This window comes from Tyto alba, unplaced genomic scaffold (assembly GCF_018691265.1).
Source record: "Tyto alba isolate M040663 unplaced genomic scaffold, T.alba_DEE_v4.0 Super-Scaffold_42, whole genome shotgun sequence".
In the NCBI taxonomy this organism is placed as follows: Eukaryota; Metazoa; Chordata; class Aves; order Strigiformes; family Tytonidae; genus Tyto; species Tyto alba.
The window spans coordinates 14,766,271-14,788,859 of record NW_024881318.1 but is presented as its reverse complement, the minus strand read 5'-3'; the positions used below and the strand labels follow the sequence as shown (position 1 = coordinate 14,788,859).

Sequence of the window (22,589 nt, the reverse complement as noted above, 5' to 3'; positions counted from 1 at the left end):
CAAGCAGTTGCAGCAGCCCCTGTCCTGCCCCATGGCAGACACCATGGGGTGGCACATGCAGGTCTGGACCCCTGAGGGGTCTTGGCAGAGGTGGGCAGGGGCTTTAGCCAGCGGAGCTGCCCAGGGAAGCCCAGAGGAGTCATACACCGGCTCTGCTGGACTCTGCTTCTCTGGGCTGCTGGGACAGCTCAGCGCTCCCTCTCATTTTAATTAAACCTGTGACTGCATTTTTCATCTCAAGGACAGGCCAAGCAGCCGACCATGTTGCTGGGGGAGGGAGCTTGGCCAAACAGCTCTGGAGGGGATCCAGGCACTCTCTGTCAGCCCAGCTCATCCCCCAGCGCCTGTAGGCTGCCTGCTGAGATCTGGGAATCCCCTCCCCACTTCACCCCCCCAGCCCCAACAAGGCAGAAACACATCCCCCTGCCCAGGAGGCTGGCAAAGCTCAGGGGGGCATTGTGGTGGGGTGCAAGTACAGGACATGCAGCCTTGCAGGACTGAAAGGTTTTTGCTCAGTGGTTCTGGAACCGAGCACGGTGAAGTCCCTTTCTGCTGGTGTGCGGCACCATCTGTCCCACCAAGCCTGCTGGAACACCCCATGGGAAACTTCGCATCCCCTCACCCACCTCCCCTTTGTTGTGGGGTCAGGAGCACCAGCCTGTCCACCTCTGTGGGGCTGTGTGAGCTTTGCTGGTGTGCTCCCCATGATCTCCAGCCTCAGGCCCATGGAGATGCACTTGGGGCAAAGGCTGGACTCTGCCTGCCACCCCTGCTCACAAAGTTGGGGTCTCTGTGACCCCTGCACACACCCCCCACACCACCCCCCCAGCATAAACAGCCTTCTTGATGCTCAATCCCTGTCCCTGCTGGTCACAGCAACTGCATAACCATGGCAACGGTGTCCCTATAACAACCAGGTACATCTGACATCCCCATGGCAACCAACTCCCCAAACAACCAGTGAAGAGCTTCGCTTCCCTGGTGCTGGAGAGGGACTGGGGTGAGTTTCGAACCCCACCAGGGCAGGATGTGGGGGCAGACACAACTGGGAAGGGCTTTGGCCGGGTGCCTGGGACAGCACAAGCCTTTGTGGCCTCTGTCCTGCCAGAGAGGCTGCAGGGGACACAGGCGATGCAGATGGGGGTGGCCGTGGGGACAGCATTGCCCCAGCCCAGCCTCCTGTATCCCAGCCCCATCCTGCCTGCTGGGCTGCCAGTGCCATTGGGCCGGCATTCCCAGCGCCAACACATGCTCCCTGGAAATGTGTATCGCAAAGGATCGGGACCGTGCTTCCCCCTGCAGCCTCCTCCTCTCAACCCTAACTCCCACCGCGGGGGATGCTCTGCCCAATGCCCACAGCCTGCCCTCCCTGTGGGGCTGCTGGGCCCACACAACGCTGCCTGCCCATGTCTGCTGGGACCAGGCTCACCAGACCGCAGCCCCGACGCAGTCTGTCGTTGCAGACGGCAATCGCACACCATGCAACTTTAATGTGTCAGGCCTGAATTACTGAGCCCTGCAGCGGGCTGCGTGCGTGCAGGCAGGAGCCATCATCCCTCCTCCTCTCTCTGACCGTGCGTGCCCAAGCAGGTAACGGTGGGTGGGGGCTGGAGAGAGGTCCCAGCCTTTGGGGTCTCTCTGGGTGCAGGAAGGTGCCGTGCCCCTCGCTAGCCCTGGGGGCAGCGAGCTGCGGATAGCTGGGTGGCTACTGGTGCCACCAGTTTGGTCACCTGGGGGTTGCTGGTCCCTGAGTATCTCTGCAGGGATATGCAACCCTGCTCAGTTCCCACCCCAGCATTTTCTCCCTGCATCCTGATGAAACCCCACGGGCAGACGCAGCAGATCCCCCAGTGCTGCCCTGGGAGGTCCTCGCCCTGCTCCTGCTCTCTCTGCTGCCAGGCCCCAGTGAGACGAAGCCTCTTCACCACAGTCGATGTAAATCTCAACGTGGGTGCAGCCAGAGCTTGCTCCCTGCCTGGGCACAGCTGTCACCATGCCACTCTGGGGATGATGAAAGGATGGGAAAACGGTCCTCTGCTCTCTCCTTTTGCAATTTGCCCCGTGCACCCTGCAGCCACTTGATGATTTCCTCATCGGAGTAGCAAGCCTTGACCGCCCTCCCCATGCAGACCCATCCATCACCCGCAGTTGGCACCGCCGCACAGATCACAGGCGCTGGAGCCTCCTGCCCTGCTCTGTCCCTGGATGCCCCTCAGCCCTGCAGACAGTGTCCCCGCCGTGGCCAGCCTTGGGGGGAGCAGCTCTGAGTATGCCAGGGGACCCTGTTTCCTCTGGAGCAACCCAGGCGGGGTCTGCTTGCTCATCCCATCCCCTAGGCTTGTGCCTCACCCTCCCCACTGCCATCCCCAGCCCTCATCCCATGTCAGGGATCGCTCAAAGCTTCATCCCCAGTCTGCAGGGTGCAGGGCAAGGGCCAAACGGTAGCCACAAGTGGGAGACAGCTATAGATGGAGCAAGCCCAGCCCCAGTGCACGTTCCTGCATTGCTGCTCGCATCTCCCCAGGTCCCTCCTCCAGGGCAGCACCATGCCGTGGGTACCTGTCCCATGCAACTGGGACAGAGCTGAGCATGACAAAGCCAGCCCAGAGCAGGGACAAGGGGCTCGGAAATGGACTGAGGGCATCAGGAACCAGCATCGCCCCAGCAGCGCCCTGTGCCACAACACCTGGAGGTGTGAGAAAGCAGCAGGGAGGCAGAGCATGCCTGGTTTTGCATGAGGGTATGGGTGCAGGGGCCGTGGCCATGGGGGGAAAATGGCTTAGCTGCCCCCACAGGGACCAGAACATCACAGGGGGACTGTGTCAAGGGGACAAAGAGCGGCTGCCATGCTCACGTGGCTGGAGGGGAGTAGCAGACAGGGAAAGGGGACACTGTGACACGGGAGACCTGGCAAATGTGGTGGTGATGCAAATCACCATGATTTTTAGCCACTGGTAATTGAGTTTCTTGGAGAGACTGGCAGAGGAACCTGCGGGGGGGCCAGACTCGGGACTTCATCCGTGGCAATTTAGAAGAGTGCTGTTGAAGAGCTGCTCTGCCGAGTGGAAAAGCCACTTGAGTTGTGCTTGACTTCATCAAGGGAACTGCATAGAAATCAGGGAGCTTGCTAAAAGAAATTAATAGAGCAGCCAGGAGGGCAGAGCGCCTGCAGACAGCATGAGAATTGCTCACAGCAGCATGCTGGAGACTTCCAGTAAATGAATGCATCCTTTAACGAGGTTTGCAGGGCAAGCGTAGCTGAGGAGCAGAGTGGAGCAGGCAAATGGGTGGGAAAGGTCATTCCTCAAGGAGGGAAGCTGTCAAAATGAAGAGGATGGGAAAGGGGATGAAGTTACATGGAAAACCAGAGGAAAAAAAAAAAAAACAAAACAAAACAACAAACCAACAAACAACAAAACAAACACCAAAAGGTTTTGAGGAAGATCTTTTGCAGCAGTGTAAAGCTGCAAATAACTTTGCAATGCCAGCTTTGAGGTCTTGCTGTAGCAATAAGACTTTGGGGGTGTCCAGGGGTGCACCAGAGTGCTGCAGCCTGGACCTACCTCCTTACGATGAATATTGAGGTAGGACCTGCACGTCCTGCAAGCCTTTGCCTTTTGTGTTAGGACAAGAAAGTCAAGTGTTTCTAGCTCCAGAGCAGACATTCAGGGCCCGTATATCAACACAGAGGGATGCTGCTGAAGGAGCAGCCTTGGCGTGTCGCGGCCAGCGAGCAGGGGAAGGATCTCTCATGGGCTGAGATTGCGAGAACAAAGTCTACAAGTACAAAGTGCAGCTGTGCTCGCTGTCAAGTGGTAGGAGATTAAGGCAGTTACTCTCGTGAGAAATCAGCCTCGCACCAACAGAAATCAAACTGTTACACCAAATGCAATCCTGGATAAATTTACCTTAAGAAGCAATCCTGCAGAGGACGATAAAACCATGTTAGTGGAGGCTGAGAACATTTTCGATGGGATGCAAAGCCACCGTTCCCTTTATGGCTTGCATATTAAAGTTTTTTCATGAAAAACATTTCCCCCCACTCAAATACCACCACTAAGATTTCCCCTGAGAGAACCAAGTACTAAGCAATATATTATGTATGAACAGTGCTCTCCATGGAAGCTGTATTAAAGAAATCATATTGAATCTTCCTGTTGGAGTGTGAATGGTGCCTACACTGAGGGGAATAGTACAGTTTATTCTTACTTTATATTAAGATGCCTCACCACCCCCAGGGCTAAAACCCAGAGCTCCACATTTTGAGGAGGAGTATTTTGGCTGAAATTAAATGGACATGGAACAAGCACAACCCAGAGGCTCCCAGTTCAGCAGGAAGGGAGGTAAGTCCTGGTGGGCTCTGGGCTCTGGGCGACGCATCCTCCCTCCCGAGGAGCTTTGCCCCAGGGCTCGCCTGCAGTCAGCAAATCTACTGCCAGCACAGCTACAAATCCCAGACAGGCCCATGAGGATTGTTGTTCTAATTAACTAATGAAAGCGTCTCCTGAGGCGAAGATGGATAATCTGAACTGGAGCCTTCCTCCCTGTTTTGGGAGGGACCTGGAGCAACACCCAGTTCCTCTCCGAGGGACCCCAGAAGCATTAATACACCTCAAGGATTGGGGTGCAGTCTCAACTGCAGGGAGGTGCCAAATGCTCCCAGACATTGAGCATCTCCCTGCACCCTGCCTTCAACCAAAATTCACTCTTAGACCCCAGCTGTGCTCTGGTTCCAGGCTGCCTTCAAAAACCCACCCGACCCCGTTCTCTGCCCACTGGGTCCGAACGCAGTTTGGCAGGTCTCATCCCTGAGTCGTCACTTCTGTCTCATCCTGACTGCTGCAACACAAGAGTTTTTTTCGGGCTAATCACATGAGACAAATTAACATCTGATGAGGGTGAAGTCTGTGCAGGATCTCCCTGAGACACAGGCAGGAGCAGCACAAGGAGGATCCACTTCAAAGGGGGGGAGCCACTTCATTAAAAAAGTGAACTACAGCGTTTGACATCAAGATGAACATCCTGATACACTTCAAATCAGCTTCCTCTCTTTGACCTTAGACACCCTCTCTGACTTCACTTATTTTGAAGTTAGATTTCTGCCTAATCTGTCCTGCATCGTATCCCAGCTGGGCGGTTGTTTGTGGGGGGGAGATGCTTGGTGCTGCTTTGCAGCATGTGAGACTTTTAGGTCTTGAACACGAACCCAAATACTTTGCCACTGTTTTCTGGCCCACATACTAAGAGTTAGGAGTTGCTGGTGAGAATGGCTCCATTTCCATTGAAAAGAGTCATGGTTTTAAAAGAAAGTGCAATAGAGAAGTGCCCAAGGGCTGCCCAGGGTGCCTCCATGCCTGGAGGTGTCCATCCCTCTGTGCACCCGCCAGCAGAGCCTGCAGACCCATCTCTGGCAGCAGGTCGGGTGTTCAGTAGTCTGTGAGAAATCCCTGAGGCGCAAGTGCCGACCAGTTGCACAGGGAGATGTGTGAGGAGGTAGGAGCAGAGTGTGCACGGGGTGCTGCACCCCAATTTAGCCCATGGTAAACCTTCAGCATTTGGAGTTATTGAGGAGGATTTTTGCAAAGGCTCGAGTGTCAGGGGACTGTTCCTAATGTCAACACTCAGTGCTTTTGCTGCAGCCAGGGGATTCAGCAGGGTAGCCATCAGAGCTGGGCTGTGGGGTGAGCCGTGGCCAGGGGGGTCTTTGTGCTCCTCACCAGCTGACCCCAGGGCTCAGGGCAGCCTTTGGGGCAGGAAAGGGGAGAGGAAGGGTTGGTGCAGTGGGGAAGCCGCAGAGCTGAGCGGCAGGAGCAGAAAAACACAGGACACAGCCCAAAGCTGCTCTCGGGGCAGTCATTTGGGTCACACTACCTGTGCCTCTGCTTTGTGGGTGACGGCTGGAAGCTGGGTAGAGGAACAAAGGGGTTGCTGCCTGCTCCACTGGCAGGTAAAAATACTTTATTATTTCAATTCTTCCAGACAATACATGCAGGTTCTGGTCTGGGGCAGGTGATGCAGGAAGATCAGCTGCGTCGTGCAGCTTTGACTTGTTCCAGAGCAGGATAAATCCAGTGAAAAATCTTCCCCCAGGTCCTCACTACCCCGGAGGTCTGCTCTAGCCACCTGGGGGGTCGCATGTCTGTTGGGGTGCAGGGAGGGTGCTGCAGCTGCCCCGTTGCAAGCTGTTGTCAGGGATGGAAGGGGAAGGGCCTTATGTCTTGGCTGCCCAGAGCTGGACCCTCACGGTCCCTGGGCCACCAGACAGCAGCACTGAAATCCTGCTGAGATCTGACACTGCTTTCACTTGTTTCCAGCCTGGAGAAGGCCTTGCATGCCCCAAAGGGAGCCTGCCTTCCCCCTCCCACGGCAAGCCCCGTGTTCTCCAGGCTGTCACCCCAGCCCTGCAAGTGTGGGCACGTTGCCCGTGTTGGGAGGAGGGCTCTCACCAGGCACAGGGGTGGTTTCGGGTGGGCACCCCCTCGGAACGGGCGATGGCTTTGGCTATCTCAGACCCTTCCCCATCTGTGTCCCCTCGGTGCCAGCCCCCGGTTCCCCTTGCTAAAACTGTCCAGTGCCCGCATCCCAGGGATGTGGGCTCTCTGGAAAGGGGCTGGGGTCCAGCCCTGCCTCACTGCCCCTCCGGCACCCCACTGTGCCCAAACCGGGGGGAGGGCAGGGGCACCCCAAGCCGTGCCGCATGGGCAGGTAAAGGATCGGAGGGTGCAGCGTGAGCGCCGCAGCGTTCCCCTGGCACGACACCCCCGGGCCTGCCCAGCAGCCCACTCCACGCACCCCTGCGCCGGGACCCCGGGGGGGCGTGGGGGGGGGAAGCTCACCCCCTTTGCAGTGAGGGGGCACCCCTCTGCTCTGGGGGGGCAGTCCGGGTACCAAACCCCTCCCCGCAATCCCAGGGACCGCCCCGGGATCCCCCGCCCCGGCGGGGACCCGCCTCCTTCTACGTCACGAGGAGGCCCCTCCCCTCCCCCCGCATGATTGGGTAGCGTGCTCTTAGGCCACGCCTCCGACGGGCGGGTGGGCCCCGGGCTGGCCCCGCCCCTCCCTTCCCTCCGTGATCTCCGATTGGCTGCCGAGCTGCCGCTCTAGCTTGGCCCGGCCGGGATGGCCGGAGGCCCCGCCGCCGGTCCCCCGCACCCCCCCTGCACGCCCCCTTGCACCCACAACTGCACACCCCTGCACCCCCCCACTATACCCCACTGCACCCACACTGCACCCCCCTGCGCAACCCTGCACCCCCCTGCACCCCACACTGCACCCACACTGCACCCCCCTGCGCAACCCTGCACCCCCCTGCGCAACCCTGCACCCCCCACTGTACCCCACACTGCACCCACACTGCACCCCCCTGCGCAACCCTGCACCCCACACTGCACCCACACTGCACCCCCCTGCGCAACCCTGCACCCCCCCTGCACCCCACACTGCACCCACACTGCACCCCCCTGCGCAACCCTGCACCCCCCCTGCACCCCACACGGCACCTACACTGCACCCCCCTGCGCAACCCTGCACCCCCCCTGCACCCCACACTGCACCCACACTGCACCCCCCTGCGCAACCCTGCACCCCCCCTGCACCCCACACTGCACCCACACTGCACCCCCCTGCGCAACCCTGCACCCCCCTGCACCCCACACTGCACCCACACTGCACCCCCCTGCGCAACCCTGCACCCCCCCTGCACCCCACACTGCACCCACACTGCACCCCCCTGCGCAACCCTGCACACCCCCTGCACCCCACACTGCACCCACACGGCACACCCCTGCACCCCCCACTATACCCCCCTGCACCCCCCACTACACCCCCCACTGCACCCACACTGCACCCCCCTGCACAACCCTGCACCCCACACTGCACCCCTCTTGCGCCCCCACCGCCGTGCCGCTGCGCCCCGCCGCGCTCCCCTGTGCCTCAACTTCAGCCCCACGCACCCCCTTGCACGCTCACCCTAACCCCCCCCGCCCCTCCCACCCCGTTTCCCAGTACGGCACGCCGCTGTCTCCCACTACTCATCAGGTGCCGCCCCATGCACCCCCCGATCTGCCACCCCCTGACCACCCCACTGCAGGCCCTGATGCCGCCCCCACCCCCCCACCTTTCCAGCCAGCCCCCTCCCAGGGCACCCCTTGCTGCGCTTCACCTTCTGCCAAGGACCTGCCCGTTCTCTGTGGCGGGGGCAACACCCTGCCTCACTGCCCCTGCACCCCCCAGGGCTCGGGGAATGGGTGCCACGGTGTCCCAGGTGTCCATCGTGGTGTCCCGTGCTCCCGTGGGAGCATGTCAGGATGGCGGGGAGCCAGGCAGGGCAGGGGGGAGCTCAGTGGGGTGATGGGGAGCACGGCGGGGTGGTGGGGAGCATGGGCAAACGCAGCCCAAAGGTGCCCCCCTCCTCCCCCCCCCCCCCCCCCCATTGCAACCTCACCGGTTGCAAGAGGCAGGGCTCAGGAAGGGAGACCTCCCCTCCCGCCCACCTTTGCCCACCCAGATCAGCCCCCCCGAGGGGGAAAGCCATCACAGAGCCATGGCAGGCATCGTCCCCACCACCGTGAGGCTCGGGGCCAGAGCTGCTGGCCAGCAGCCAGCCGCTTTCTGCTCGCCGCTCGGGGTCACCGAGGAGGGTTTGTGTGTGACCGTGGGAGCACCATCCCCACCGGGGCTGGCCCTGCACCCGGGCACCCCCCCCCACACCCCCGCCACGGGCCCCCGCTGCCTGCCTGCTGCACCACGGGGCCAGCGTGCCCACGCAGCGTGGCCCCTCTCTCTGACCCAGGGTGCCCAGATGGTGTGGGACGAGGGACGGTTTCGAGGGACGGTTTCGTGAGAGGTAACGGGCTTTCCCAGCGCCGCTCACCCACGCGTCTCCCCCGCCAGATGCCAGCTGGGCTGCAACGTTGCTGCTCGCCGGTGCTGGTGGCTCCCATTGGCCATGCCCCTAGCCCCTCTCCATGGCTTGGCCACACCTGGGGTGCTCCAGCCGGCTGGTGCGTGCGTCTGGAGGATGCGGGGTGCCCTGGCAGATGCTGTTTCTGGTGGGGCAGGCACCCGAGGCAGCACTGGGAGTGCAGTGGGAAGGGTGGGAGTTCGGAGGCAGCTTGCTGGGGAGCTACAGGGACGCGCACGGCACCCTCCCCCTTGAAGGTCACGCACAGCATCCGAGCAAGAGCCGGCCCGTCACATCCTCAAGATGGATGACTACTGTTTCAGCACAGGCTGCTTGCCCACCTTCCTGGCGTGGACTGGCCGCTGCGTGGGCTCCCTCTTCTCCTGGGAGAAACGGCAGGTCACCTGCCAGCTCTCCAGCAAGTGAAACGTGGCCTGGTGTGACTACTGTCCGTCTACCCACCCTACACCAGTGGCACTGGCTCCATCCTCCCCCTGGACGTGGCCAAGAGATTCTGGAGGCAACCGACATGTCCACCCCATCCCTGTGGAGGATGTGAGCGTCCTGGTGGAGGTGGTGGGGGTCTGGGCAAGAGCCAGTGGCCGCTTTGCCAAGCACAATGTGCCATGACACGTCTGCTACCTGGTGTTGATCCATGTCCTGAGCCTCGGGAGCAGGAGTGGGGCTCACCACAACATGCTTCAAGCCCACAGCACCAGCTGGGACAGACCCAGCTTGCCAGCTGGAAGTGACCTGCCAAGGACCTGGTGACCAAGGGACCAGGGCTGCAGCATGGGCTGCCTCCCTAGCCCCAGTGCTGCCCAGCGTCGTGCACCACAGACCCTTCTCGTGCAGAAGGATGCAGCCTGTGCCCCATCTGGGCTCCCTGCCCTCCCCATTCCCAGCAGCAGCTCTGCTCTCTGCTCCCCTGCATAGCCCACCAGCACCTTCTCCAGGCTGGGGTCCTGCCCGCCCCAGGAGCAGCTAGAAGCTGTTGGGGAGCAGGCAGGGGCAGAGAAACACATGTGCCCTGTGGTGTGTGGACTGGGATTTTCTCAGAGGTTGTAAATAGCCAAGTTCCCCTTCTGCTCATTTCGAAAGTGAGAAAGGGAACATCCCCCAGAGAGGGGGAAAGAACTGGTCAATTGTCATTGCTGGTACAAAAGCTATTTTTAATTTTATTAAAACGTCTCTCTTCTATAAATTTCCAAAATATCTGGGGCCTCTGCTATAAAGATTTGTGCCACAGCTGCATAGCAAAGCCATCACCCCTGGGGCTGGGGATGGTGGCACTCACGGGGGGATGCAGTCAGTGGCAGGGGACACCTGAGGCTCCTCTTTGTGATCTGGGGAGGTGTGAGGAGTGCTGGGGGAGCAGGGCACCCCAGGGCCACCCTCAAAAAGTGGCATGTGGGGGGTGTAGTGGTCGAGGAGGCCAGGGTGGGTCTGTGGCCGAAGCAGGAGCTGATGCAGGGTCTCGCCCACCTGCACCAGGCTGTGGGAGAGGAGATGGAGGTGGGAGATGGTGTCGCTGGCCAGGCTCTCCAGCAGTGCCTGCTGCTGCCGCGATGTCTGCAGGATCTGCACCAGTAGCTGCTGGACGCTCTGGAGCAAACCTGCCACGCTGGAGCCTGCAGTGAGAGGGGGGCGTGGGGTGTCAGTGGCAGCCAACCCTCACCACGTTTCTGAGGGCCTCCCGTGAGGCTGCTGGGGTGCTGCAGGGAGGACCCACCGTGCAGGCTCGTATCCGACACCTCTTCACCCGCTGTTGGCTGCTCGCTCATGGCAGCCGTCCCAGGGGAGCCCAGGGCTGCGGTGGCCACTGACACCACTTGGTTTCCTCTTCCTGTCCCTGGGGATGACTCACCAGGAAAACCTGCCATGATGGGTTTGGCATGGAGGAAGCAACGGGAGTGCTGGAACCACCCAAGCCCCATGTTCAACCTGACCCCACAGCAGAGCCCTGGGAGGGTATTGCCTGCGGGGGTCCCTGCCCTCTGTCCCCATGGGCTGGGGTGGACAGGACAGAGCTGTCTCCTGGAGCAGGAGGACTTGCTCAACACTACAGACACTTACCAGCCTTTTCCTCAGCTCTTTCCTGCTTCAGGGTAGTGTGACAGCCTGGAAGGAGAGCAGACACAGCCCATAAGCTGCAGCCACCTCCTTCCCTGGGGCGTGCAAGCATGGTGTCCTGGGCACGCTACTCACCCAGGAGGGGAAGGGATGGGAAACCGCGATCGGTATCTGCAATGAGAACCATATTAGACCCTGCTCGCAGGGCCAGAGGGGTTTACTGGGCTGAGTGGGGCAAGGAAAGCCTTACGTGGCATGGCAGGGGCAGCAGGCAGCACTCCAGCAATGTGGTCCCCACCGGCTGCTGGGAGAGAGCAGAGAGGAGAGATGCGTCGTCTGACGGGACCTGCCGGGGAATCACCACCAGCCTGGGGTCTGCCCGGCTTGCCCCGGCCAGCCCCGCAGCCCGACATGCCCTAGCCACAGCTCCACAGCACCCTGCAGGGCCCCAAAGCGTTTCACGAGCTAGATACAAAAGCAGGAGTCACTCACCCACCACTGCAATGCAGCCACCTCTGGGCTGGAAGGCAGCAGCGGCGTAGCAGCACGCAGCAACGCTACACAACAGATTAGGACTGGAAGTGAAGGAGAATCCCACATCCACTTGAAACTGCAGGGGGAATTTAGGGAGACAGAAGGCAATTACCCAGTGTGGGATGCTGGCTGGGGCACCCACGCAAATCAGACCCAGGGACGTATCCTGCATCACCTCCGTGCCAAACCCCCGGGAGTACGCACAGTGAGGGGGGCGCAGGATCCGCCCCTGGGTGGGCTGCAGGGCAGGGGAGCTGCAGGCACCTCTGGCCCTCACACCCAGTCCTAACTCATCCAAAGCTTTATGGTGTTACTGGGGAAGGGGGGAGCCAGGACCTGCCGAAGGAAGGGGAGTCACATGCCCTGCGGTGCTGCACATCCACGAGAGCCCCCCAGGCCAGATTGGGGCCACCGTCCCTTAGGGACCTTGAGCCCCACAGCCTGTCAGGGGGCAGCCAGCAGCCTTGCCATGCCCTCAGGCTGGGTCAGAGCTGGGGACCTGACCCATCCCAGCTATCCGCATCCCCTCACGCTCTGGGGCTGGTTTGGAGCCAAAGCCTCTGGAGAGAGAAGTCCCAACACCCCCGTTGGCGAGCATCCCTGCTGAGGCACTCGTGATGGCCCATTCCCCCCACCCTCTAAGCCCCCTTTTCCCATCATGCTGGTGTGGGCTTGGGCTGGAGCCGTGGCCGTGCAGCCCGGTGCAGCGGGGCGGACTGGTACTTACGGCTCTCTGGCTCGTCCTTCGCACACCGCAGCAGCGGGGACAGCAGCGTGCCCGGGGTGTCCCCACCAACATCGTGCTCTGCAGGAGGAGGGTGAAGGGGTGCAGAAAAGAGCTTCAGTAACTGGGAGACTAGGGGTGCCTGCCACCCCACAGCTGGGGCAAGCCCCACTCCGGCTGCCTGAGCCCACGGGTGGTACCTGGCGGCTCTGGTGAGGATGGAGAGCGGGCGGCAAGGGCTGACCTGCGCTTCCTTGGGGGAGGCTTCACCAGGTCTAGGGAAAGAGACCATCAACAGACCCTGTGTGGCCATGCAGTGCCGGTGCTCTCCCGGCATCCCACATCCCCAGCACCCACCTGGCATCCTCCGCTCACCGAAGACGGGCCGCCCCGCCGCCTTCCAGATGCTCTTCATCGCTCGGTAGTGCGGGGGCAGGCGGGACGAGTGGTGTCCTGCCCTCCGGCGCGTCTCCCGCTCCGAGTGGAAAGCCTGCTTGAGCGCCTTCCACTTGGAGCGGCACTGGGCCACGCTGCGCCCGTAGCCGGCCGCCGCCAACCCCCGGGAGATGTCCCGCCACAGGGCCTCGTTGGGTCGTGACGTGGAGGCCATGAGCAGGGCGGCCTCCCCTGAGCCCCCCACCAGTGCCAGGAGGCTGCTGACCTCCGCCTGCGACCAGGCTCGCCCACGGGGCATGCTGCCGGGGAAGGGGAGGGGGGGCGAGGGTGAGCGTCGGGGGGGAAAAGCTCGGCCCTGGGGCCGGTGGTGAGGCTGGGATGGGCAGGGCTCAGCCCCAGGGCTCTGCCGTGCGCTCCCGAGGGCGCGACCGGGAGTCGGGAGCTGCACCGGGGGCCGCGGGGATGCGCACCGGGAGCTGCACCGGGGGCCGCGGGGATGCGCACCGGGAGCTGCACCGGGGGCCGCGAGGATGCGCACCGGGAGCTGCACCGGGGGCCGCGGGGATGCGCACCGGGAGCTGCACCGGGGGCCGCGAGGATGCGCACCGGGAGCTGCACCGGGGGCCGCGAGGATGCGCACCGGGAGCTGCACCGGGGGCCGCGGGGATGCGCACCGGGAGCTGCACCGGGGGCCGCGGGGATGCGCACCGGGAGCTGCACCGGGGGCCGCGGGGATGCGCACCGGGAGCTGCACCGGGAGCCGCGGGGATGCGCACCGGGAGCTGCACCGGGAGCCGCGGGGATGCGCACCGGGAGCTGCACCGGGGGCCGCGAGGATGCGCACCGGGAGCTGCACCGGGGGCCGCGGGGATGCGCACCGGGAGCTGCACCGGGGGCCGCGGGGATGCGCACCGGGAGCTGCACCGGGGGCCGCGGGGATGCGCACCGGGAGCTGCACCGGGGGCCGCGGGGATGCGCACCGGGAGCTGCACCGGGGGCCGCGGGGATGCGCACCGGGAGCTGCACCGGGGGCCGCGGGGATGCGCACCGGGAGCTGCACCGGGGACCACCGGGAGCCCACACCGGCGGTCGCGCCGGGAGCCGCACCGAGCGTCCCTGCGCCACACCGGGCGCCGCGCCGGGAGCTGCCGGGAGTCGCCGGGAGCCGCACCGAGCATGTGCAGCCCCGGGAGGAGCTGCTGGGAAACGTAGTCCTGACCGGGACATTCCACACACCCGCCACCCCACCCCGACCCCATCACCCGCCAGCCCAGCCGAGGGGGTCACCGTCTGACCGCAGGCACCCCCGCCCCTGCCCGGCTCTAGGGGCCAAGACTCCCGGGTTGGTGGTGGGGGGGGCTGGGGGGACCCTGCCCACACCCCCCCCCCCCGGAGGGTGCGACAGGGCTGGCTCTCACGGCAGCCCTCAGGGCTCGGGAAGGGGAAGGAGCACCCCAGCCCCCCGCTTTCCAGGTCTGAGATGCAGCTGCAGCCCCATGCAAAACGGCAGCAGAAACCACATCTGAGCAAAACACGCCGTGGTCTCGCTGCTTTGAGAGTGCGGAGCTGGGGGGGGGGGGGGGAGGGATGCTGATGGGACCCCGTGTCGCGCTCCCCAAGGGTGCACAGGTTCCCTGGACAGTCCCAAGGGCAGATCTGCTGAGCACCGGGAGGTCAGGGCAGTGAAAGCAGCCTCGGCATGCCTCCCCAGCCCAGCCCTGGACCCACATCTGCGCTAGCTGCCGTCCCCACCGCTCGCTGCCCCGAAGCTGGGGGTGCAGGGTTCCCTCATGCCAGGAAAGTCTGGGTGCCAGCCTGGCCGAGGGTCCTCCTTGTCCCAGTTGCTGGCAGCGCTGTGACCCCCCTAGAGCTGTGGCCCAGGTGGTGCCCCTGGGGACCCCATCAGGAAGTGACACTTTCCATTTTGCGTCACACCCAGCTGCCAAAGGGGGCCGAGAAGGTGGGTTGCCGCTTCCCTTGTGGGGCACAGAGCGAGAGACCGAGGGAAGGATGGACGAGGGGGTCACCTACGCTGATCTGCGCCTGCCCCCCACACCAGGTAATGGCACGCTGCTCCCTGCCACTGGCACCCCAGCTCCCCTGGTGAGTCCCCTGCCCTCCTGCAGCCCCTTGATCTCTGCAGGGCTGCTCCCCCAGCTCCCTCCTTTTGGGTATCCTCTCCCAGACACCTCCTCTCCACCTCCATTTCAGACTGCCTGCTCTCAGGGCAGGGGGCAGGGCGGGCTCAAGGGCAGGGGATTCCCACTGCACCCTAATGCCACAGCACACACCAGCATCCCCAGCTCTGTTTTCCCCACCCCGTGCCAAGTGCTGTCTGCAGGGTGACAACTTCTAGGAGGGTTAAGGTGCTGCAAATGGGCTCTCCCTCACTTTTCCTGGGCTCCTCCACTGCCTCCTGACACCCTGCCCAGGATTCACAAACCTTCCTGGCCGGGGGGTCCCCACTGCTCCCAGCAAGCCCCCGGGGCTCAGGTTAACTCTCTTTCTCAGCTCCTCAGCAGCTGGTGCGTCTGCCCTGGTGCTGGGCAGCCCTCAGCCTGGCTCTCCTCTCCCTGCTGCTCCTCTTGGCACAAATCATCCTTGTCAGCTTGAGCTTTCACTGTGAGTACCTGCTCAGACCTCTCTGGCTGGGATCTTGGGGTCTGGGTTGGTACCATGGGGCCCATGTACTAGCAGATAGAGCTGCAGCTTGCCTACAGAGCTGGGCTCTCCTGCTTGGGGTTGAGGCTGTTTCGGGTTCTGGAGCAAGCAGGAAAATTAGTGAGGCAAGACCTCACCTGCCTGGCTGGGAGAGGAAGGTGGGGTGACAGCGTGGGCTGGGGGATGGCACTGGGGCATTGCGTTCCATCACATGGCAATGAACTGAAGACAGGAGGGAGGCTGGTGATGCTGAAACCGAAAGGCAGAAGCACTTTCCCCGAAAGCCCCTTGTGTGATGGGCTCCCAAGCACAGCAAAATCTGCAGGGACCTTGACGGGCTTGGCTGGCAGGTCACCTGAAGTGGAGGAGGCCCTCAGCCGCAGCCACGGGGTTGTCACTTGGGAGGGGGCACTGGGTGTTGCTGGGAACAGGAGCCCAGGATTGGCAGAGACACTCCTGTGCTTTTTTTTTTCTGTAGATTTAATGCAACAGGAGAGCTGCATCCACGGTCCCTGGAGCATGGAGGAGAGCTCCAGCTATGGTCAGCCGTCACTGCGAGGTAGGAGAGCCTGGCAGGCTCCTGGGTGAGGTATGGAGAGGGCCTGGCTCCTCCTCTAAAGAGGCAGGATCTGTCCTACTCCAGAATATGTGTCCCCCCTGCCAAGTCTTCCTTCACCCTTGCTGCCTGTCCTCTTGGCTCATGTCATGGAGAGCTGCCCCAGCACTGGCAAACAGGCTGCACTGCTGGGACCCTTTCAGAAGAGATGACCCCAGTGCAGCTCAGCGTCTCCTGGGCACACCACCGTGCCATGATCATCCGTGTGCCGGACAGCATCGAGTGCTCTCTTTCAACCAGTCTCTGGTGAAGCTGAAATCTTGACTGTGTTCCCAACACTTCGCGAATTACGTTTGTATCACACCCCCAAACCTGGAGCTCCCCTCCCTGACACACCTGCCTGATGCCAGCACCTTTGTGTAACCAGCCCATCTCCCCTGGGGCTCCCGCTGGGGAGCTGGGCTCCAGAGTAAGGGCAAGAGGAGGGTCCTCTCCATGGGGCAGCCTTAAGAGTACACTGGGTTGGTTGGTAGCCTGGCTGCTCCTTGTCACACTTCTGTCCTTTCGGCTGGGGGCTGGCGGCAACCCCTGCCAGCTGCCCTGTCCTGGCTGCTCCCACAGGCTGAGTTTCTGGTTGTGCAGGGCGATGCCAGTTCTGCCCGGCTGGCTGGTTCTGGGACGCGGGGCGGTGCTACTACTTCTCCTCTGACAAAAAGAGCTGGGAGAAGAGCAGAGAGGACTGCTGCTCCAGAGGGGCACAGCTGGTCACCGTCCGAGCCAACACCACCCTGGTGAGTGCACCCAGCCTGGTCTGTCCAACTCCCCACGGGCAGTGGGCTGCGTTGGTGACTACCTCAAGGTCCCTCAGCAGTCACTCAGCCATCACCAGCATCGCCTCAGCTCCCTGGCTCTGGCCCACGTTCCCAAAGCCTAGCCAAGCCTCCAGGCAGGGAGCCGGTGATGCTGTGCCCATATTGTGCAGCCCCCATCACTAATCGTGTGACTGGGGCCGGGTGTCCCCCCCAAGGGAGCTCACATGGGTCCTCTCCTGCACCAGGCTTTCCTGCTGCGCACAGCCAACATGGGAGTCTTCCACGTGGGGCTGAAGCGGGATGGCTCCAGGTCTGACTGGAAGTGGCTGGATGGCACAGCGCTGAAAGGGTGAGGCTGTCAGCTTGTCCCCAGCCACGGCTGATGAGGGTCCAGTGTCAGGGCTCGGGGAGGTGAGGAGGGGGACAGGCAGCCCACTGGCATGCAGGGATGCGCTCCACGTTTTGGCCACTTCTCACCTTCCCAGGGCTGCACTGGGGCATTTTAGGGAAGAGAAGATTGCAGGGGCCTGACCCTGGTGCCCACACTGTGCCTGAGTGAGGGGCTGGGGTGGGGTGTCCCCCGAAAAAACAGGTTCCTAGGCTTTGTTTGGTGCAGCTGGTGCTGAGCCCTGCCGGGAGGGACCTGGGGTTGCTGCGTGGGGGATCAAAGCATGTGTCCTTAATTGGGAGGAGTGTGTCAGGGATTGGTGCTCCGTGGGGAAGGCGAGCTTCGCCCTCAGAGCATCTCTGTGCAGCCTCTGGTGCCCAGCTGGAGGAGCTGTCGATGGGATGACCCCAGCCCGTCCTGCCCGTCCCATCTCAGTCTGCTCTCTCCCTGCAGGCTCTTCCCAATCCAGCGCTCCACCAGCTCCTTCCTGACCTGCGGAAGGGTGTCGGGCTCGGGGCTGTCAGGCGGTCTGTGCGGGGAAGCCCTCGGCTGGGTCTGCGAGCAGAGCGCAGCCACTCTGCAGTGGCTCCGGTCCTCGCCCCCTGCCTTCCTCTGGGGAAACACCACCTACACCTGTGTGGTGCCCTGATGACTGTGGGGACCTCCAGCCTATCCCACCACCTTGATCCATGCTCAACCCCAGCACATGGGCATCCCCGGGCACCTCCTCACTCAGACCTCTTTACCCCCCTGGATACACTTTGACAATACCCCCCTGGATGCACTTTGACAATAAACTCTGGCGCTTGGATGCTGTGGCTGGTTTTGAGGGATGAGGGTGGTGGGATGGAGGTGCATCCTCCAGCTCACTGACTCGGTCGCATCGCTGCCCGGTGGGAAATGGCAACTGCCGTGGCACTGAAGGACGTGGCTGGGAGCCACTGTCATGTCCTCATGGCCTCGTGGCGGTGTGGAGCAGATCCTGTGCAGGCTGGAGCAGGTCGCCCTAAAGCTCTGGGCTTTCTGAGCGAGGTGGCTGCCTAAGGTTTATGCTTCTTGGGAAAGGCAGCTGAGAGGTGACCCTTTGCCTCCCTGGTCCCACGGAGGGCTTGGACTGGGCAGCAACGGTCTCCTGGTGCTTGCTCAGTCTAAGGAGGTCACAGTAAACACCCTCACTTTGATTTGAGGCTGGGTGATGCGTGAGAGTCTAAAAGGCCTGCTGGGGCTTGGCTTGGAGGGGTTTGGTCCTGGGGGCTGTTAAGGTTTCAATATAGACCGCAGGGGTTATGCCAGCAGCACGCAGCTCCAGCTTGGACATCCCTGGGAGTCCCTCATGGCACTTGAGGAGGACCAAGACCCCACAGTCATCGAATCATGTCTCCCGAGCAGGGGCTGGGATGGGGCAGGTGATGCATGGGGGCAGCATGTCCCCTCTGTGGCCAGTACACACGGGCTCTCAAGGCTCCTCACAGACTCGGGGAGCAGACGCTGCCTGGGATGGAGCTCGTTCACCTCCCACCCCCCAAAGTAAAAGTGGCCTCAAAAATAAAACTTTTTTGCAAAGAAAACAACTACTTCTGCTTTCCTGCACATAAAGGTGTGGCTCCACCCCACGCTGTTGGCAACAGCATGCTGTCTGAGTGTGGAGGAGCAGGGCAGGACCAAGTCCCTGCTGCTGCTGGTGACCACCGTGGCCCTGGGGGCTTGCTGTGAGTCGGGACAGGGGCCGTGGGGCGGGGGCAGCCAGGGGTGGGGGCAGTAGGGGCAGGTTTGGGGCTGGGTGAGGCCCGGGCTGCTGGGGGTGGTTCTCAGGGCCGGGGGGTGCCTGGGGCTGGTGGTCCAGGGGTGCTGCTGCTTCTTGCTTGGCCACCCTGAGCTGCCCTTCGTCTGCCTGTGCTGCCTCCCACTGCCTTCCCATTGCCTCCCACTGCCTTCCCATTGCCTCCCACTGCCTCCCACTGCCTTCCCATTGCCTCCCACTGCCTTCCCATTGCCTTTCTTCCACTGCTTCCCACTGCTTCCCACTGCCTTCTCCTTGCTTCCCATTGCATTCCCACCACCTCCCACTGCCTCCAACAGCCTCCCACCACTTCCCACTGCCTGCCATCACCTGCCACTGCCTTCCCATTGCCTCCCACTGCCTCCCACTGCCTTCCCATTGCCTCCCACTGCCTCCCACTGCCTTCCCATTGTCTCCCACTGCCTCCCACTTCCCCCCACTGCCTTCTCCTTGCCTCCGAGTGTATTTCCATTGCTTTTCCACTGCCTTCCCATTTGCTTCCCACTGTATCCTGTCACCTTTGTATTGACTTCCCATTACCTCCTGCTGCCTCCTATTATATCTACCCCTTCCTTGACATCACTGGGACTTCTTTGCCCTTCCCACTGGCACTCCAGGGGCTGATCCTGGCCAGGCTGGGCCCCCCCAAGCATCTGTGGGAGGGTGAGCACCTGAGCCGTGCCCCTGCCCCCAGATTGCTGCCCCTCGGGCTGGGTGCTCTACAGGGGCAAATGCCTCTTCATCTCGGTGGAGAAGAAAACCTGGCTGGACAGCCATTACGACTGCAGAAGGAAATTCGCTTCGCTGCTGGTCCAAGGCAACTGGCCATCGTGGACGGTGCCGGTACAGAGCAGGGGGGGCCGTGGTGGCACCCCAGGAGGGTGGGGGTGATGATGGGGCTGGGCAGAGCCCTGTGGGGCCAGCAGAAGCAGCACCTGCAGAGGTGCTGGGGTGGCACCGTGAGCCCTGGGTGCCCATCCAGATGGGCTGCGGGGGAGCACGGCCAGCCCCGGGGCTCCTGGGCACCAGGCGGCTGCTGGGAATGGGACAAGCGGTCAACAGCTTCTCTCCCCCGAGAATTTCATGCAGGCACATGGTGCCGCGTACTGGATCGACGGGAGATATCAAAATCATCATGATAAACCTGAGGGGCTGTCTGAGAAGCCATATAAAGAGTAAGTTGTTCCATCTTGGCCACCTGTAGCTCTCCCAGCTTCACCAGCAATGGGTAGAGGTGCTGAGCAGTGCCTGGGCATCTCTCCCGCCCATGGGACTGATCCTCGGGCATGGGCAGTGCTCTGGCCTTCCTGCCCAGGCTAAGGAGCCTTGGAGCTGCAGCTGCATGGGCGTGCACCATGGGGCTGGCAGCAGGCTGGGAGCATGGTGGTGGTACCTCTCACATGCCCCTTCCCTTTTGGAACAGTTAGCTCCCTCTCTGTGCTAGTACATCCTATGGGAAGATAAGCAACTCGTACTGCTGTGATGATTTTCTATGAATCTGTGAGAAGCTCCCAAATCTGACCAGCCCAGTCAATATCCTCTCTCCTCTCCCTGCCAAGGGGTGAACTCTGAGACCACCCTTCCATTGCAGGACTGAGGGACAGGATCTGGGGGTGCACAGAAAACACATGCTCTCCCTCCTGCACAGTCACATCCGTGGGCACCATTGCCCCAGCTGCACTTTGTAGCTCTGGAGATACAGGTTGGAAAAGAAGGTGTCTGCATTTTAAAACAAGACATGTGGAAAACAGGCTGTATTTCTGTGTTCTGCACTCATACCTATGCTTACTTTCCTGGCCCCTGCCCTCCATCCCCAGCTCCCATGGCACAGGGAGCGGATGCCAGTACCAAGCCCTGCTCACCTCTGCTGCGTTCCACTGAGGCTGGTTTGGGAGATGCATCTTGCACCTTATGAAGCTGGGTATGATGGTGCCATTGGTGTCCCCAGACTGTCCCCCTTGGGGTGTCCTTCAGTTTTACGGGCTGCCAGTCGCCTCTGTCACTGCTGCTGACTCCTGCCCTGCCCTTTCTTCTCCCTCCATCACCTGCCCTTGGCCACAGCCCGTCCCAGAGCTGAGTTTCGTTCTCCCAGAGAAGAACCTTTATCCCAGGAAGAAGATGGAGCATGTCCTACTGGGCATGTGATGGTCCAGGCCCAAGGAGAACATGCTGATAGATGGGGAAAGCCAGGCAGGATTTACCAAGGGCAAGTGATGCCTGTCTGACCTGTCTGCTGCTGTGGGAACACTGGGCTGTGGCCAAGGCCAGAGCAATGGGGGCCATTCATCACGAACCTTTGAGGTCTGGGACATAGTTTCCCATGGTCTGCTTGCTGGCAGAGTGGGGAGATGTGGCCAGAAGAGGAAAAGAAGGTGGGTGGAAATATGGATGGCAGGAGGGCTGCAGAGGGCGGGTTGTCAGTGACACTTGTCCAGCTGGCAACATCCCTGCGGGGTCAGTCCTGGGGCGGATGCTTCTTGAGGCCTTCACCGGTGCTCTGGATGATGGAATGGGGATGGCCTCAGCCAGCTTGGGGGCAACACAGAGTGGGCAGTAGTGGATATACCAGAGGGCAGGACTGATGTTCCGTGGGACCCGGAGAAACTGTGTGATGGGAGCTTGCTGAGGTTGGATGGGGGAAAGGGCAAGTCCTGCAGCTGGGAAGGAAGGAGAAATGCCATGCGTCAAGATGGGCAAGCAAGCATCCATGCTGAAGATGCCTGGGGGACACACGAACCAGAGGCTGAGCAGGTGTCAGCAGTGTGTCCTTGTGGTGACAGAGCCCAGTGACACTGGGAATGGTGGCTGGAGCTCAGGGCTCCATGAGCAGGGAGCCTGCTCCTCTGACGGCACCAGGGAGACCATGCCTGGGCTCCCCAGGACAAACCAGACACAGCAACTCCTTGTTTCTCACAATATATGAGATTTCAGGGGACCTCCTGCAGCCCTGTCCCAGCCTCTCAGCCTCGCCATGCCATGGGCTGGCTCCAGCAGCCTCCTTCCATGCCTCCGCTCCCAGGAGCTGCCCACAACCAGATTGGCAAAGTGGTCCCTGCCTCATCCCCCTCTGCAGAAGCACTAAGTGAGACATGGAGGGCCAGCGCTGCCGCGGGTCTCCCCCACCCACCCCAGTGGGGTCAGGGACAGGGCTCCCTCATCGCACCCCTGGCAGCTCAGGTCCCACCATGGTCTTATGGATCTTTCCCCAGTGGTGGCAGGGGTCTCCCCTTTCCCCCATGTTCCCAAGCCTCCCCAGCGCTTCCTCATCTCTCCCAGTCTTAAGGCTCCTTACTGCACCCTCATTTCCTACCGTGGCCTCCAAGCTCCCCCATTTGCCTTCCAGGATCTTGGGGATCTTTACTGCACCCCCATTTCCTCCATGGCCTCACGTCTCCCTTATTCATCCCCACACTCTCAGGGTTCCCTCATCCACACCCCATGGTCTCAGGGCTCCCCAGTGCTCTCCCACCTCCCCCCATGGTTTCAGGGCTTCCCAGCAGTTTCCCATGCTGATGGCACTGCTGCCTGCACCCTGCCAAGGCAAGGCACAGCCCAAAGCCCTGGGCAGGTGGTGGATGCAGGAGAAAGGGCAAGATGGGCGCTGTCTGTGCCGAGGGAAGGGATAAGCAGTAAATCCGCACGACTCCTTGAAGGGGACGGGTCGGGGATACCAACGGTGCTGTCATCTACCAGCTCCAAAAAGGTGCAAATGGCACATCTTGCACCTGCAAACCAGTGGCAGCCTCAGGGGAGCGTGGCAGGC

General features: G+C 61.8%; 2 protein-coding genes and 1 long non-coding RNA gene across 5 annotated transcripts; 1 reads left to right on the top strand and 2 right to left on the bottom strand.

The window, feature by feature from the left end:
- Positions 1-10,053: 10,053 nt before the first annotated feature.
- LOC116960504 lies at positions 10,054-13,849 on the bottom strand. 2 transcript variants are annotated; one of them, XM_032988139.2, is made up of 8 exons: positions 12,591-13,849; positions 12,434-12,508; positions 12,237-12,314; positions 11,226-11,321; positions 11,111-11,146; positions 10,979-11,023; positions 10,635-10,778; positions 10,054-10,533 (listed from the first exon to the last, which is right to left on the bottom strand). In XM_032988139.2, the coding sequence occupies exons 1-8, from the start codon at positions 12,925-12,927 to the stop codon at positions 10,196-10,198; spliced, it is 1,149 nt and encodes a 382-aa protein (XP_032844030.2). In that variant the 5' UTR covers positions 12,928-13,849; the 3' UTR covers positions 10,054-10,195. The 2 variants fall into 2 exon arrangements, with proteins under 2 accessions (XP_032844030.2, XP_032844031.2); XM_032988140.2 differs by having other exon boundaries at positions 11,226-11,279; positions 12,591-13,848.
- An 18-nt stretch (positions 13,850-13,867) lies between these two features.
- LOC116960503 (killer cell lectin-like receptor subfamily G member 1) lies at positions 13,868-17,857 on the top strand. 2 transcript variants are annotated; one of them, XM_032988137.2, is made up of 7 exons: positions 13,868-14,102; positions 14,569-14,688; positions 15,141-15,251; positions 15,769-15,849; positions 16,489-16,637; positions 16,904-17,007; positions 17,500-17,857. In XM_032988137.2, exons 2-7 carry the CDS (start codon positions 14,640-14,642, stop codon positions 17,693-17,695), a joined length of 690 nt encoding a protein of 229 aa, XP_032844028.1. In that variant the 5' UTR covers positions 13,868-14,102; positions 14,569-14,639; the 3' UTR covers positions 17,696-17,857. The 2 variants fall into 2 exon arrangements, with proteins under 2 accessions (XP_032844028.1, XP_042660817.1); XM_042804883.1 differs by having other exon boundaries at positions 13,868-14,688.
- A 2,120-nt stretch (positions 17,858-19,977) lies between these two features.
- Positions 19,978-21,970, bottom strand: LOC122154658. Its single transcript, XR_006166708.1, has 2 exons — positions 20,689-21,970; positions 19,978-20,545 (listed from the first exon to the last, which is right to left on the bottom strand). It is a non-coding gene; the product is annotated as an uncharacterized LOC122154658 (long non-coding RNA).
- Positions 21,971-22,589: the final 619 nt, after the last annotated feature.

Excerpts from the sequence above, each read along its gene's own strand:
- LOC116960504 (XM_032988139.2), bottom strand. The coding sequence starts at position 12,927 with ATGCCCCGTGGGCGAGCCTGGTCGCAGGCGGAGGTCAGCAGCCTCCTG. Across the intron at positions 12,509-12,590 it reads CGGTGAGCGGAGGATGCCAG|ACCTGGTGAAGCCTCCCCCA; the intron begins GTGGGTGCTGGG and ends CTCTTTCCCTAG. Across the intron at positions 11,024-11,110 it reads CCCATCCCTTCCCCTCCTGG|GCTGTCACACTACCCTGAAG; the intron begins GTGAGTAGCGTG and ends CTCTCCTTCCAG.
- LOC116960503 (XM_032988137.2), top strand. The coding sequence starts at position 14,640 with ATGGACGAGGGGGTCACCTACGCTGATCTGCGCCTGCCCCCCACACCA. Across the intron at positions 14,689-15,140 it reads GCGCCTGCCCCCCACACCAG|CTCCTCAGCAGCTGGTGCGT; the intron begins GTAATGGCACGC and ends TCTCTTTCTCAG. Across the intron at positions 16,638-16,903 it reads TCCGAGCCAACACCACCCTG|GCTTTCCTGCTGCGCACAGC; the intron begins GTGAGTGCACCC and ends CTCCTGCACCAG.